This window comes from Botryllus schlosseri, chromosome 6 (assembly GCF_051294905.1).
Source record: "Botryllus schlosseri isolate E-star chromosome 6, Bs_hap1, whole genome shotgun sequence".
Lineage (NCBI taxonomy): Eukaryota > Metazoa > Chordata > Ascidiacea > Stolidobranchia > Styelidae > Botryllus > Botryllus schlosseri.
The window spans coordinates 29,879,349-29,892,501 of record NC_137241.1 but is presented as its reverse complement, the minus strand read 5'-3'; the positions used below and the strand labels follow the sequence as shown (position 1 = coordinate 29,892,501).

At 39.4% G+C, this 13,153-nt stretch overlaps 1 protein-coding gene and 1 non-coding gene across 15 annotated transcripts in view; both read right to left on the bottom strand.

Annotated features, from left to right (window-relative positions):
- Positions 1 to 13,153, bottom strand: part of LOC145440621 (inositol 1,4,5-trisphosphate-gated calcium channel ITPR1-like) — a 214,386-nt gene that overhangs the window by 4,375 nt on the left and 196,858 nt on the right. For all 14 annotated transcript variants that reach the window (XM_080318286.1, XM_080318284.1, XM_080318283.1 and 11 more), the window contains 12 exons: positions 12,494 to 12,694; positions 12,328 to 12,438; positions 11,406 to 11,531; positions 11,284 to 11,343; positions 10,577 to 10,759; positions 8,673 to 8,758; positions 8,505 to 8,611; positions 7,921 to 8,046; positions 3,739 to 3,902; positions 2,799 to 2,969; positions 2,219 to 2,337; positions 1,473 to 1,612 (listed from right to left, as the gene is read on the bottom strand). In XM_080318286.1, the coding sequence (XP_080174412.1) occupies positions 1,473 to 1,612; positions 2,219 to 2,337; positions 2,799 to 2,969; positions 3,739 to 3,902; positions 7,921 to 8,046; positions 8,505 to 8,611; positions 8,673 to 8,758; positions 10,577 to 10,759; positions 11,284 to 11,343; positions 11,406 to 11,531; positions 12,328 to 12,438; positions 12,494 to 12,694 (1,594 nt within the window). The remainder of the gene's footprint in view (positions 1 to 1,472; positions 1,613 to 2,218; positions 2,338 to 2,798; positions 2,970 to 3,738; positions 3,903 to 7,920; positions 8,047 to 8,504; positions 8,612 to 8,672; positions 8,759 to 10,576; positions 10,760 to 11,283; positions 11,344 to 11,405; positions 11,532 to 12,327; positions 12,439 to 12,493; positions 12,695 to 13,153) is intronic.
- LOC145442103 (small nucleolar RNA U3) lies at positions 134 to 328 on the bottom strand. Its single transcript, XR_013915955.1, has one exon. It is a non-coding gene; the product is annotated as a small nucleolar RNA U3 (small nucleolar RNA).

The window sequence follows — 13,153 nt, the reverse complement described above, 5'->3', positions numbered from 1 at the left end:
CACGATTACCAATGATATTGGAACGTTTTATAACAAATCCAAGCCACATTTGGTGCGCATTTCTCAATGAATCCAAAACATGAGATTATATCCGAGAAAGTCCTATTGCATAAATATTGAGTTTGAAAATGCCACCGCTCAGAAGATCTCACGACCAACCCCTACCATAGGCAAAGGCGCAATCTTCAATCTCCCCAATAACTTGGCGAGTTCGCTTCATGCTCAGGCCGCGAGATTTCTTCGCATCATCACGGGGCTCGGATTCGCAATTTAGAACAATCACGATCAAGATACACACTATAGAAATGATCCCTAAAAGTATGATCTTAACTTAGTACTGAAAAAAATTTACAATGTACGACCGGCCTATTAATAGCATTTACGGTGAGTGGGAATAAGAATAGTCACTTCAGATTTGTACTGGATAAGCCAAGTTAAGATTAGACTTCCGTACTTACTCAAGTAAACAACACTTTCCACTACTTCTACTTGTACTTCATCCATTTTTGAGACTACTTTTCCTTCCAATTAGAGCGAAATGACGGTAATCTTATACTAATCTAATTTGGAAATTAAACTGTGTAGCTATTATAATAATTTAAACCTAATTTGTGATAAGCGAAATGTATATTGCGGAACGGGCCAAGGTTCATTTCTTGCTAATTCAAAATTCAATTTCCAAAGTTTTCGCAAATTCACTCATTTTAATTCTAATCTAATTTGTTACACCACAACTGTATAGTGTGAGACGAGCCAGGCTTTATTTCAGTCCAATTCGGAATATAACCCAATTTCCAGGGTTGTAAGCAAGTCACACGGTTCCGAGTCACAAGTCTCACTTTATCATTTTGACTCAAGCCAAGTCGAGTCATTTTCGTTTCGCCAACGAGTCCAAGTCAGTGAGTAGAGGGACGAGTTTGAGTCATAGTTTTTGACTCGAGTCCGAGTCATTGTGTTCACGGTTCAGTTTTCAGTTCAACCCACTTTTTCAACTCTGCTCAAGTGACATAAAATATCTTGCACTCACAATTCAGTAATTTCCCTCAGCCTTAACAGTTTCTGGCCCTAATTTCCAAGTATCAGGACTGATTGACGAAATACCAATAATGTGGTGACTTCACTATTCTCTGAATTTACAATGAAATGTCTGCCTTCACCGTCCTAGTCTCGAGTCATATGACTTGGTTCGAGTCACGCGCAATGACTCGAGTACATGTCGAGTCAATACAAATATTGACTCTGAGTCAATATTATATGTGTTTCAAAAAATGACTTGAGTCAAGTCGAGTCACCAAAAAAAAATCGCGACTCAAGTCATACTCGAGTCATTATAACCAGTCAATTTCAAAGATTTTGGGAATTCAGTAATTCTAATTTTCATCTAATTAGGAAAAAAATAACTGTGAAGCAATAATGCGATTTCTGATCTAATTGTCAAGCTGTCCAACTCTGCAGTATGAGGAAAAACTTACTGTTTGTGCAATTGGCGTCATCTTGAGAACAGACGGAGCTGCCCGTTGGAGCCTGCACGTTTGCATCTGAAACATCGGGCCTCACTTGAGGAGTGACCTTGGTCACGAAATCGTGGGGAAGACAGAGGTAGCCGACGATGCTGAAATTAGTAGCAAATTGAATGGCTGATATGGTGTATTAATTGTTGACCATTAAGGCTGGTCAGTATCAGTCGAAAATATGCGAGTTTGTCTCAATAAGAGTACTAGGGTTGTTCAAAAACAACTCTTTTTCAAATTTACTCGATACCTGACAAAATTGTTGGGGTGTCTAAAATTGCTGCATTGCTAATTGAATCCATTTCCTACCGTATTTGTAAATTTTTTGAAATCCAAAATTTTATTCTCCAACAGCTTTGCGTTAACAGGTGGGAATTGAACCAAATTAGCAATGCATCGTTTTTCTACACAGAATGACAATTTTAACAATATAACTTGAAAGATAAACTTGTCATTTATTTTAAAATAAATCCCAAGTTTTTTTTACTTATGTAGCTCCGCTCCTACAGGTTCAGATTGAGCCAAAATCGATATGTAGCATTTTTAGGCAACCCAACAATTTTATCAACCAACTAATAAAATTTGAATTTTTTTTCATAGTTGAACAACGATAATGGATACATTATCCAATGGTATGCTGGAGTACTGTCCAAACGAAGCTTCTCTTCAAATTGAATTTAGACGTTTACAATTGGCAATAGACTCACCTGAACATGTAGACCAGGATGAGCGCCAGCATCGCAGTTAAGATAATGGACCGCCCGTTCCTGGTCACGCTTCTTATTACGTTGAGCAAAGTTTCTTCACCGTATATCAGGTCGAACAGCTGCAAAGGTCAAGCAAAATTTGATGGTAAAAGACGGTTGAACCATTTCAAGTTGTCGCTGGACAGTAATAATGATATACTTCTACTTTTCCAGAGTCACCAAGTAAGATTTGCATACTCGCATACTGCTGGAGTGCAAAAATTTGGATTTGGGAAATGGTATTTATGTTAACAAATTCTTTCATTATACATTATAGATCCACCCACCGTAAATACTATTATTTCAAATCATGAATTTTCAACATCAAATCAATAATTTTACCTCTTCGGGTAGAAATTGATCCAAAATCGGTGTGCGTCATTTTTTCAGACAACATACCAATTTCATGGGGTAGCCAAGTCCGTGTTTCAATCGTGTCGAATAAATAACTCACCGAACTACATACACATCTACTTGATAGTTTTGAATTTTACATGCAAAACCAGGGCTAGAATTTCAATCGACATAAAAACTAACTCACCAGTATGCTGTAGAATAGTTCGTCCACGATCAGTCCCAGAAAGCAGAACATGATATGTGACACGTGCAGCAGGAACTGGGCGTCGCATAAAATTGGCATCAAGCCTTTTTCTTTCGTGAATATGCCTTTATTGCCGACGTAACTCACCAGATATACGAAACGGTTCAACAACTGGTGAAGAAAAATATGTCGGAAAATCAGACTATTTTTGATGGAACAGTTATATGCAGCTCCTATATTCTGCCACCTTAGATTGAAGTCACAAGTCAATCTCACTTTTATAGTTCTGACTCCAGTCAAGTCGAGTCATTTTCAATTCACCACCGAGTCAGGTCTGAGTCAGTATCAGCGTGCAGAGGGTCGAGTCCGAGTCATCGTATTATGACTCGAGTTCGAGTCCAAGACATTGTGTTGACTGCTCAGTTTTCAGTCAAAGTCTTGTTCAACCCACTTTTATAACTCTGTTTGGTGATATCGAATGGTTCGCATTTATAATATACTCGTTTTCCTCACTTTTAGCAGTTTATGGTCGCATTTTCAAGTACCAGTGACAATAGACAAAATCTCAACGGTGTGGTCACTTTACTATTTTTCGAAATCACAATGAAATGTCGGTCTTGGCCGTCTGAGTCGCGAGTCATATGACTCGGTTCGAGTCATGCGCAATGATTCGAGTCCAAGTCGAGTTTATACACAGATTGACTCGAGTCGAGTCATTTCCGTATTTTCAAAAAATGACTAGAGTCGAGTCATCAGAAAATTGTGACTCGAGTCTTTACAACTCAGGTTTTGGAGGACAAAACCTCTCCGATTGCAAACACCAAATTGAACCTAGTCCATCGTGTTTTAGTTCGAAGCGGATTTTCAAAGTGAGCAGTTCTAGATCCAGTTGCGAATTTTTGAAAATTCAGTAGTCTGTAGTAATATGAATGGGACTTACATTGAAAACCCCGAGCACGAGTAACGCATTTTGAACTCCGATGGAAAAGATGGCCTTCATCATAACGGAGAGCGCCAGGCATCGAACTGCCACCGGGTTGGTGACTGCCGCCAGTGACAAGAGAATCACGGGCCACAGAATGAGAGAGAACTGATCGTTGAGAACTGTAAACGACAAATTTGTTATGTTATGCGGTTTGTTTTAGGCAGACTTGTACAACTAGATATTTCTAACTGTTTAACTTGACTAATTAAAGCAAAATGCCGATAATCTAATTCTAGTATAATTTGTGAAATGTTTCTTTGCTCTAATTCTAATCTAATTTCTTGTTATCCTGAAAATGCTACAGGGAACTGTATCGTGGGAAAGGGGCCAAGCTTGGTGTGCGTTTGCCATTCTCTTGCTTATGTGAAGTAGCTCCGCATTGATATTAATTGAACCTGATTTTTGTTAAAATTCTTTCCAAATCGGACTTGAATTCAATTTCCAAGTTTTAGCGAATTCAGCAATGATAATTATAATCTAATTTGTAAAAAATTGTGTACCTAACATTCCAATTTTGATTGAACTCGGAAAGAATGTGTACCCATAGCTAACATTCTGATACTTATCCAAGTCAGAAAAAACTGTGTTGCTATAATTCTAATTCGAATCAAACTTGGAAAAAAAATTGTAGCCATCATTCCAATTCCAATCTACTTTGAAAAATCTATAGCTACCGTTCTAATAGTAGGGCAATTCCATACACAGACAAACGATGTTCACATCACTACCTCTTCAAATCTCCTGAAATTTGGTACACGCAGAGATGAGCTTATTCCAAACAGGATGAACTTTATTTTATGAAAATTGGACTTTGGGGTCAAAAGTTACGTCACTTTGAAAATTGACAATTTTCTGCTCATTTCGGGTCTGCACATCTCAGGTTTTATCAGTGAAATATTCAAGAAGGTGTAGCTAGATGTTGAACGAGAGTTGAGATACGGCACATGGATTTATCTGCAGCTTGTCTGATCGTCTATATTTCCAAGTGAAATTTAATACCCTGGAGGTTAGGGTCAAAGGTTAAATTGAGGGGGAAATCTAAATTCAGTCAGGCGTCACACGATTTAGACAGCGGATTGCTCCAAAACATATTAAAATATTTTAGAAAAAACGATCTTAAATGAAAGTTTGCTTCAAGGAGAATTCGTTCATAGCTGTTTGATTTTGGTTTTGAAACTGTAAAGTGATGAAATTGCAGTTTTAAGAGCACACTTCATTTGTACATGGAAACGCAGTGGTAGTAGGGCGTTTTCGGACATCGAGTCTGGGGTGTGTGCGGACAACATGTCTGGGGTGTGTTCGGACTGTGTTGCCATTAGGACATCGTATCTGGGGTGAGTTCGGACTGTTTTGCCCCTCGGACATCGTGTCTGAGGTGTGTTCGGACAGTTTTGCAACTCGGACATCGTGCCTAGGGTGTGTTCGGAATGTGTTGCCATTTGGACATCGTGTCTAGGGCGTGTTCGTACATCATGTCTGTGTGTTAGGACTGTGTTGCCACTGGGACATCGCGTCTGGAGGGAGTTGTTCGGACATCATGCCTGGGGTGTGTTCGGACTGAGTTTTCACTCGGACATCGTGTCTGGAATATGTTCGTGCTGCGCCAGGCATGCCTCAGACCTGACATTTGCGCACTATTTTTATCCGGACATGTTTCGGAGCTGATAACTGCGCACCAAATACTCCCAGGCATGGTCCGGACCTGATATCTGCGCGCTGAATGGACACAGACATGCTTCAGACGTGATACCCGCGTCCTAAACGACGCGTGACCTATATATGACCTCTATGTTTGCGGTTTTTGGTGATAGATATCTGCGATAGCTGAGTATATCCACTGTAGCGATAGCTGAGTATATCCACAATTCCACATCCACAGTAGTGTTATCTGTGATGGCTGAGCATATCCACAGTAGTGATAGCTGTGATAGCTGGATATACTCAGCTATCACTACTGTGGATATACCCAGCTATCACTACTGTGGATATACCCAGCTATCGCAGATATAAGCAAAAACCGCAGACATATAGGCAGGTTTGCCATCGACATGGACCCAAAAATAAGGACAGTCGAAAAATTAGATTGGCATTTAAAAGCGTTTTCGTGCATAGTGTATTTATACGAGGCGTGGCATATCATTTTTCATACTTTCGCCAGAAACAATCTGCTCCAGCAACTCCTTGTTATCAGAAAGTGCTTCATTGATCTCACGACCGCTCATGTCTAGGTTTACCTTTACTCAGGGCCAAACAGCACTTCGTCACCCACCCACCCCCAAAAAACAATACGATGGTCTTGGGCCCTCATAGGGTGATAAACCAAACTTCTTCACCTCGCTGTGATTGGAGGCGTCAACGAATATGGGAAAAGGCTGTACACCAAGTTCAGACAAAATCATTTTTGAGTGTATGGAGCAAGACCTCCAATAACAAAGCTTGTAGTCTTGGTCCTGGCCGAAGCAAACTCCTTGCGATGTTATAATCGGGGAATATTGCGATGTGCAATCGTTGGGGGGGAAAGATTGCTGGTTTTTGTCAGCATGGAATGCCCCAGGTATCCTCAGCAGCAGCTTACACACTTCTTGTATTTTGGGGTATCAATATAAGTTGAAATAGGGGTCTTTTTCATATGGCTCCCAGGTCAATGTCGCACTTGCAGATATTGCAACACAGATACCAGAGGAAAATGATCGAAGTTTTGAAGTTGTTGAAAATAAGACAAAATAAGGACACAAGTCGAAAACCAGGACATTTCTTAGAAATAAGGACAGTTGAGTTTTCTAAGACGTGGCTCTTCAAGATAAGGACAAATCTTAGAAATAAGGATGGTATGGCAACCCTACATATAGGTCATGCGTCATTTAGGACGCAGGTATCACGTCTGACGCATGTCTGTCGTCCATTAAGCGCGCAGATATCCGGTCCGGGCCATGCCTGGAGGTATTTAGTGCGCAGATATCAGCACCGAAGCATATGTCCGGATAAAAATAGTGCGCAGATATCAGGTCTGAGGCATGTCCGGCGCAGCACGAACATATCCCAGACACGATGTCCGAATGGCAACACAGTCCGAACACATCCCAGGCATGATGTCTGAACATCCCCCAGACACGATGTTCGAGTCACAATACAATCCGAACACACCCCAGGCATGATGTCCGAACACCCCCAGACACGATGTCCGAGTGGCAGCACATCCTAACACCCCAGACATGATGTCCGAACACCCCCTAGACACGATGTCCGAATGGCAACACATTACGAACACAGCCTAGACACGATATCCTAGTTTCAAAACTGTCCAAACCCACCCCAAACATGATGTCCCAAAGACACCCCAGACACGATGTCCGAGGGGCAAAACAGTCCGAACTCATCCCAGATACGATGTCCGAATGGCAACACTGTCCGAACACACCCCATACATGTTGCTCGCACACACCCCAGACTCGGTGTCCGAACACGTCCTACTAGTACTGCATTTCCATGTACAAATGAAGTGTGCTATTAAAACTGCAATTTCATCCCTTTACAGTTTCAAAACCAAAATCAAACAGCTATGAACGAATTCTCCTTGAAGCAAACTTTCATTTAAGATCGTTTTTTCCAAAATATTTTAATATGTTTTGGAGCAATCCGCTGTCTAAATCGTGTAACGCCTGACTGCATTTAGATTTCCCCCTCAATTTAACCTTTGACCCTAACCTCCAGGGTATTAAATTTCACTTGGAAATATAGACGATCAGACAAGCTTCAGATAAATCCAAGTGCCGTATCTCAACTCTCGTTCAACATCTAGCTACACCTTCTTGAATATTTCACTGATAAAACCTGAGATGTGCAGACCCGAAATGAGCAGAAAATTGTCAATTTTCAAAGTGACGTAACTTTTGACCCCAAAGTCCAATTTTCATAAAATAAAGTTCATCCTGTTTGGAATAAGCTCATCTCTGCGTGTACCGAATTTCAGGAGATTTGAAGAGGTAGTGATGTGAACATCGTTTGTCTGTGTATGGAATTGCCCAGTAATCTAATTTGAAAAAAATTGTGTAGCTATAGTTCTAATTCTAATCTAATTCGGAAAGCGGAAAATTTTCTAGCCGTCCAACTTTAGATTTGAGCATATCAACTTCTTACAATGATAAGTCTTGAGTTCGAAAGGATAGAAAAACGCGACGAGAAGGTTGATGATGATGATAAGGTTGAACGAGACCGTGCTCCACAGCGATATGTGACGGCTGAACCAGAACAGCGACTTATATTCTGAAAAAAGTATATTTCAAATCTGATTCGTGGCAATATTGACAATTTACAATTGAATAATATGTTGATATTGACATGAACCAGAATATTTCTGGCTGACGGTCGGCAGGGGTAATTGTCAGCTGTAGAGAATCGGAAAGCGCTTTGGATATTAACAATCGTGTCACAAAATATGATATAAAATGCATGAAATTTCGAATAATCGAGTGTCAGCCGAAAACATTTGGGTGTATTTCAATATGAATGTATTCTTATTGAAATGATGACAGTCAGTCAAAAGTTATAGTGAACAAATTGAAAATATGAAGACATTGTTTTGTGCAGTTTGGTATTATCACGGAAATTGCTACTTCTACTTGGAACTGAGTAGAAAGTTGCAGCGTTACTTCTACGTATACTTGAGTATCAACGCTAACTACTTTGACCTGTTCTGACGAGACATGACACTGTAGCAATACCTCTTAGTTTCTTCTGCCAGACCATCTCCCGGTACATGTCTTCGACTTTTGAAAAAAAGCCGCCCACTTTGCTGCCCTGGTCGTCTCGGTCCGTGCTTTTCTCCACGCTGTCGATACAACGGTAGTTAAGAAAACGACCAGCTCCGATAAGAGCTTAAATAAACAGACTTGGCCATGGTTTCCGAAGTGAGATAACTGCAAACGTGCGGCACAGGGAAAACGATCTGCTCCATAGCTCGGTCAGACCTCACAATCTAGAAAAGCGCTCGATTTGATACATAACACAATACATTTGTAGAGCTTCTTGGAGGTACAGAACTTCAATATACAATTGGATCGTATATTCGGTTCATTTCAATATGAATATACTATTCAACACCATATATTATTTTAAAAAACTCACTTTAGACCCCCACATATTGTTGGGTCACCTGGAAAAACGCTAAATACAGAAATATGGTCAATTCCAACCAATAAAAGTTGAATTATTTCGATTTGAAATTTAAACAAGTGAAATTTTAACTAGTAAAATGTCAAAAGAATGAAAGTACAATCAGAAGTGATATGAGGAATCAATGAAATTTGAACTCGTAAAATGTAAAACCAATAATAAACCAGTGAAATTTCAACCAGTAAAAAGTAAGACCAGTAGTAAACTAGTGGAATTTTGACCGGTAATGTGTAGAATCAGTGAAATTTCAATTCATGAAATGCAAATCCAGTCTTAAACCATTAGAATGTAAAATCAGTGAAATTTCAATCAGTAAGGTGTAGAATCAGGTAAATTTCAATTCGTAAAATGTAAAACCAGTAGTCAACCAGTGAAATGTAAAACCAGTATAATGTAAAGCAGTGTTGGGATGACTCGAGTCATGACTTGACTCGAGTCAGACTCGAGTCACCTTTTTCGTATGACTTGACTTGACTTGACTCAACGTTTCACTGATCATCCATTGTTACATCACAAATAAATTGACCGCTTGCGAAACCATCACACCTACTTTGTCGTAGTAGCAGTAGATTTATCTAATCGCATCGTATCTCTGTTTCTTAGGCAGCTTAGTGCTTACATTGCGCAGTGCGCACCTTAAACAACACTCTTGTATGATTTAAATCGAACGAGTATAGTTTATGTCTTTATATTCTCACAGAGGTGAAGGTGGGTAGTTCCTATTGTACCACATCAATTTGTTCAACTTCTCGAGGCTTCGTATTCGATCCTCTATATTGGCTGATAAAATCAGACTGTAGCATGTAGCTATGCAGTTATTATCAGTTCTACGTGTGCGTGAGCTATGCAACACCTTTTTGCATGAATATTTAACTTTATAATCGTCATTTGATTCAAGATAAATGGCCAATTAATCCATCCTTCACACAGTTAGCACACAGTCACACAGTTGGGTCATCACATATGCTTCGAAAATTCAATTTGACTCGAATCGTGAGTTGACTCGTGACTTGACTTGACTCGACTTGACTCGAGTCACCTATTAAAAACGAGTGACTTGACTTGACTCGAGTCACCCTTGAAAATCGATTGACTTGACTTGACTCGAGTCAAAATGTGCAATGACTCGAGATGACTCGTGACTCGAAGGTAGTGACTTGATCCCAACACTGATGTAAAGTCAGTGAAATTCCAATCAGTAAAAGATAAAACCAGTGAAGTTTTAAAACGCAATAATCCCGACCAGTTACTGGTTGGAATTGAGCAAATTTTGGTGTACAGCGTTATTTTATGCAACCTAACAATATCTTGGCATCTAAATTAAAATTGCGGAAAAAAGTTATTTTTGATCAGTCCTACTACTGCACACTACGGTTAATCAAAAATAACTTATTTTCAAATCACACTGACTTCCGTGTGAACTTGTTAAGTTACGTAAAAACGATTCATGACAAAATTGGCTCAATTCCAACTAGTAAAAGCAAAGTTATTGGAGTAACAAAATTTTTTATCTGAAATAATAGTATTTTTGGTGGGCAGTTTTATATTTATAATTAGCAATAATTAAAGAATTTCCCACCATAAATACTAATATTTCAAATCCAAAGAGCCCTGGATTTACCTCAATCTGAGCAGTATGCTTCTGGTAATACTGCAATGCTTCGGTGCCGGTGGGCGAGATGCCACCGCCGCCACTGGGTTTCAGCGCGTCGGTCAGGTCGGGGTTGTGGCGGGCCAGCTGGTGGGCCAGGATGTAGATGTTATGGCCCACGGCACGCGGCGAACCATCGCCTGTTAGATCCATCTGAATGAAAAGGAATTGGGGTTGGCCAACATCGGAAAAATTCAGCTTTTCCAAATTAGATTAGAACTAGAATTATGGCTACACACTTTTTCCAAAATTAGATCAGAATTAAAAATATAGCTATACAGTTTCTTCAAATTACATAAGAATTAGAATTAGAGTCACACATTTTTTTCAAAATTAGACAGATAGCTACACAGTTTTTCTGAATGAGAATAGAGTTGTTGAATTCAGATATACTTGGAATGGGTACTCAATTCTCAATTCTGAAAACTTGGGAAGCCGTTTATTAAATTTAAATTTAAAAAATATGGTCCACACCTTCGCCCAGACTTAGTAACGGCCTATTTGGGAAATTGAAGAAAGAAAGTCAGAAAAAAGGCATATGACCCCAAGGTGAATCCGGATATTACAAATTTTTTGAAAGTCGGATTTTATGAGGAATTCTAACCAAAATATGTGAAATAGCAGAATTTTCCGTACTTTTCAGACTCGGAATCTCGAACAAAAAGAAAAATTATTACCTGGTTGCTTCGCGAAATGGAACCGCCAGAAATGGCCTCCTCCTCAGCAAGACGTTGGCCCTGAAAGAGGACAGACAGATGAAAAAAAACATAAAAATAGATCGCTGTTAAACAAATCCAACCTTCGTGTAGGCCTGTTCGATGACGGCCACCAGCTGTTTGGCGTTGATGTTACGTAAAATTCTTTCTGCGTTCTCAGAGTCGTGACGGCTCTCCATGATCGCCAACAGGAGCTTGCTGGCATTGTTCTGTCGCAAAAAGTGTATGTTTACATACTTTAACACACTACCAAGTTAGTTAATTGATGGTCAACTAACCTAGCTACTTGTTTCTGAGTAGTTATAATTCTAGTTGCGGATTTAGTTAAAGTTGCTCATTTAAAAGAAATAGTCACCGAACAACTATGAAACACTTGAAAACCGATCATTTCAAACTTGTGCCGATGTTCGTGGTGGGAAGAAAATCCGATTCCGATAAAAAATAAAAAATCAATGTATTGCTTGTAATTGGATCTACTTGGTTGCATTTAAATTAGTTATTTGCAGATTTTTAAAAGACATTAGATCTAGTTCTGGTTGCGCGGTAGTTCGTACAATTCTGATTCCGTGTTCGCGTTTTTTTCTTTATCATTATTCAATTGAATAGTATATTCATATCGAAATGAACCCGAATGTTTTCGGCTGACACTCGTCAGGAGTAGTCGTCAGCAACTAGTAGAGAATTAGAAAGAACTCTGCATATTAACAATCGTATCACAAAATATGACGTCACCAGCATGAAATTTCAAATGAGAGAGCGTTCAATGCACTATTCCCAGGTGGTTGATATACAATGTTCTTTCCAATTCTCTACTAGTTGCTGACAATTACTCCTGACGAGTGTCAACCGAAAATATTCGGGTTCATGTCAATATGAATATGCTATTCAATTGTATATTGAAGTACTGTACCCCCAAGAAGCTCATTATCATTATTGTTGCTATTTGTTCGCTGGTTATTTAGGTTGCATGAAAATATAAGTCTTTCTCTCTCTCATCCAACTTACTTTCAGCTGCATGACCAAGTCCATTCTGTGCTTCCCGAGAGGATTGACATCATTGGAAATGAGAGCTATGATGATATCGATACCATTTGACTCGTGACTCGCGATTGCGTTCTGAAAATAACGCGCTGTTAAAATTATTTCTCCAAACAGAACAGGAAAAAGTCACCTGGTTGTCGTGACACGGTCCTTGGCAATACTCTGTCAAGCTTTCCAAAGTCTGATTGATCAGGTCGACGTTGTTTTCGTTGACGTACAGCCCGACCAGGCCTAGCCCGCCGGTGGTGCTGCCGCAGATGCAGTCCAGGAACTTTAACGTGTCGCAGACCAAGTTGTAATTCGTCTTGTTCGATTGGCAGCGAAGATAATTCTGAAACAGGAGATTTATTTTATTTGAAAATTGTTTTTTATATATTTCATTCATGATTTTATCATGTAAACCATGAAATACAGGAGCCAATGTTACAACCGTGCAAAGTATTACATGTGATCATATTTTAATCGTCAAACTGCCAAATATTGGTAAAAATTGGGTACCTGAGTGGTTGATTCCGAATCGAGAATATGGTTTGAGTTGGGAACTCATTAAGACAGCATTCACTTTATAACAGTATAGATGACGTGGAATGTTCAAATATCTATGTTTTATACGACCACAAAGAATAAAATGCCCGTCCTACATCACATTAAATCTAATTTGGTATTTTTTTACCATACCTATTTCATTGCATGGTGTGACAATTCTTTGGTTCATCCTCACTTCACAGTTATGTCATAGAACATATAATCATTAGAATTAATACTCGACTCAGGTTCGAGTACTCCAATC